We start from the raw sequence: 1,832 nt of genomic DNA on the forward strand, positions 1-1,832 counted from the left end.
TTTTATCGTTTTTACTGGATATTAGACGAGCGAAACTTCCACTGCTGGAACTACCGTCGACACGTGTGCAAATTGGCTGGTATCTCCCAGGAAGACCAACTGGCCTTCACAACGCAGAAAATCGAGCAGAATTTCTCCAACTACTCTGCCCTACACCACCGTAGTATCACACTACCGGACCCATTGACGGCGGATGTTTTATTCGACGAGATCGGACTGGTCCAACAAGCGGTTTTCACGGAGCCAGACGACCAGAGTGCCTGGTTCTATTACCGCTGGTTGTTGACGTCCATGGTGGAGTTGGTGGAGTCGTCTGCTGAGGACGCGGCTGGGTTCTTGAAGAGCCAAGTGCAGTGGCTGGATGAGCTGCTGGAGATGGAAAATGAGGCTAAATGGGTCGTTGTCACGCTTGCTGATCTGCATTACCGTCTTGGTGCGATTACGGATGTCAGTGGATGGGAGGAAGCGAAGAAGAAGAGTGTGGAGCTGTATGACCGCGCGATCGCAGTGGATCTGGACCACCGCCGCTACTACGAGGACATGAAGAAGAAAAGTGCCTGAGAACCAACAGACTCGTAGCATTTTTTTTGTGATTTTGCTTTTTAGTTTTTGTTCTGTTACCTTCCAAATTGAGTGGTGTTCAGATGTTACAGCTACCCCAGGACGATGAAAATCGGACACGCTAACGAATAGTCTATATATTATCGTGATGTTTGTAAGCTGACCGATTTAACAAGAAAACTTTAATGCCTCACTTTTCTTCTCGTCTTTTTTTTTTTTGAGTAATTCAAGGAATCTCGTACAGCAGTACCTACGTAAGCTGTGCTATCGACAAAAACTAAGACATTCAGAGGCATGATTTCCGGTAACAGAGAGATTAGAATGTCCAAAAAGCCATTGCACCGTTTTGAGGTCATTGCGCTCAGCGGCTACATCCAATTCAAGCACGAATTCGGAGCGGTATTAGGGAGTATCTGAGCGAAGATAATTGGGGAGCTTCCATCCAGGAGTCCTGTCGGCTGGGGAGACGCAACTGGAATCCCAGATCCAGGCGAGTAGCCGGAGGGAGTCTGTCTTGCAAGCTTCGTGTGGAGAGAGATTGAATAGTTTAGTTGCAAAGTCCACACTAGAGGTTGAATCCAACAGTTAATAAACTTGGCGGCAAATGCCTTCCATCACCTTGCCAACTCCCAATAGCGTCCATGTCTGCTACCCAAAATGATCTGACATCACTCTGCTACAGGACATGTAATACAGGTACCTATAGCAATCGCTTCCTCACCACGTAAGCGGACGAGTCAACGTGCAGTCTGGTGTAATACGTGCCTCGCCGAAAGCATTGCAGACAGATCGGATATCACCCAACAGTCGTAAAATCGAGCTCAGTAGGTCCGCCGATGACTGCAGAAGCGTGACATGTTGGGTGGTGCTATCCCACATGAAACGTGTCGACCCGCGCATTACAATTTGCTTTCCGAGCAACTTCTTGGCAACTAACGGCCACTCATTTTGCTCGGCACCAGGTTCCATGTGCGGAAATGCTCGTTGGAGTGCATTGGCGGTGATAGTAATCTGTACGGTTGTGGTCACAAATACCATGTCTTCAACGATCTCCATTCGTACTATTCGGGTTTCACAGTCTGGCAAGTAAAATGCCAGAAGGCGGTAGTACTCCAATAGTCTCTCCACGCCTGTACCATTGTTGCCAGCTACATCAGGTGCCATGAAAGTGTACATAAAGTCACGCTGGGCACGGAGGACACACGAGGACTGCTCTTCTTCCACCGTGGTCCAGGGCTCTCCGGTGGACTTCTTTAATCCAAAACGGAAGA

The 1,832-nt window shown here is 48.5% G+C and overlaps 2 protein-coding genes across 2 annotated transcripts; one reads left to right on the forward strand and one right to left on the reverse strand.

The window, feature by feature from the left end:
• Positions 1-215: 215 nt before the first annotated feature.
• PPTG_19638 (hypothetical protein) lies at positions 216-561 on the forward strand (the record flags this gene model as incomplete). The annotated part of the gene is made up of 1 exon (XM_008918098.1): positions 216-561. The coding sequence occupies exon 1, from the start codon at positions 292-294 to the stop codon at positions 559-561; it is 270 nt and encodes an 89-aa protein (XP_008916346.1). The 5' UTR covers positions 216-291.
• Positions 562-909: 348 nt separating this feature from the next.
• Positions 910-1,725, reverse strand: PPTG_19639 (hypothetical protein; the record flags this gene model as incomplete). Its single annotated transcript, XM_008918099.1, has 1 exon — positions 910-1,725. The coding sequence occupies one exon, from the start codon at positions 1,723-1,725 to the stop codon at positions 1,279-1,281; it is 447 nt and encodes a 148-aa protein (XP_008916347.1). The 3' UTR covers positions 910-1,278.
• Between the last annotated feature and the right edge of the window lie 107 nt (positions 1,726-1,832).

Source organism: Phytophthora parasitica, assembly GCF_000247585.1.
Source record: "Phytophthora parasitica INRA-310 unplaced genomic scaffold supercont2.140, whole genome shotgun sequence".
NCBI classification, from domain to species: Eukaryota; Oomycota; class Peronosporomycetes; order Peronosporales; family Peronosporaceae; genus Phytophthora; species Phytophthora nicotianae.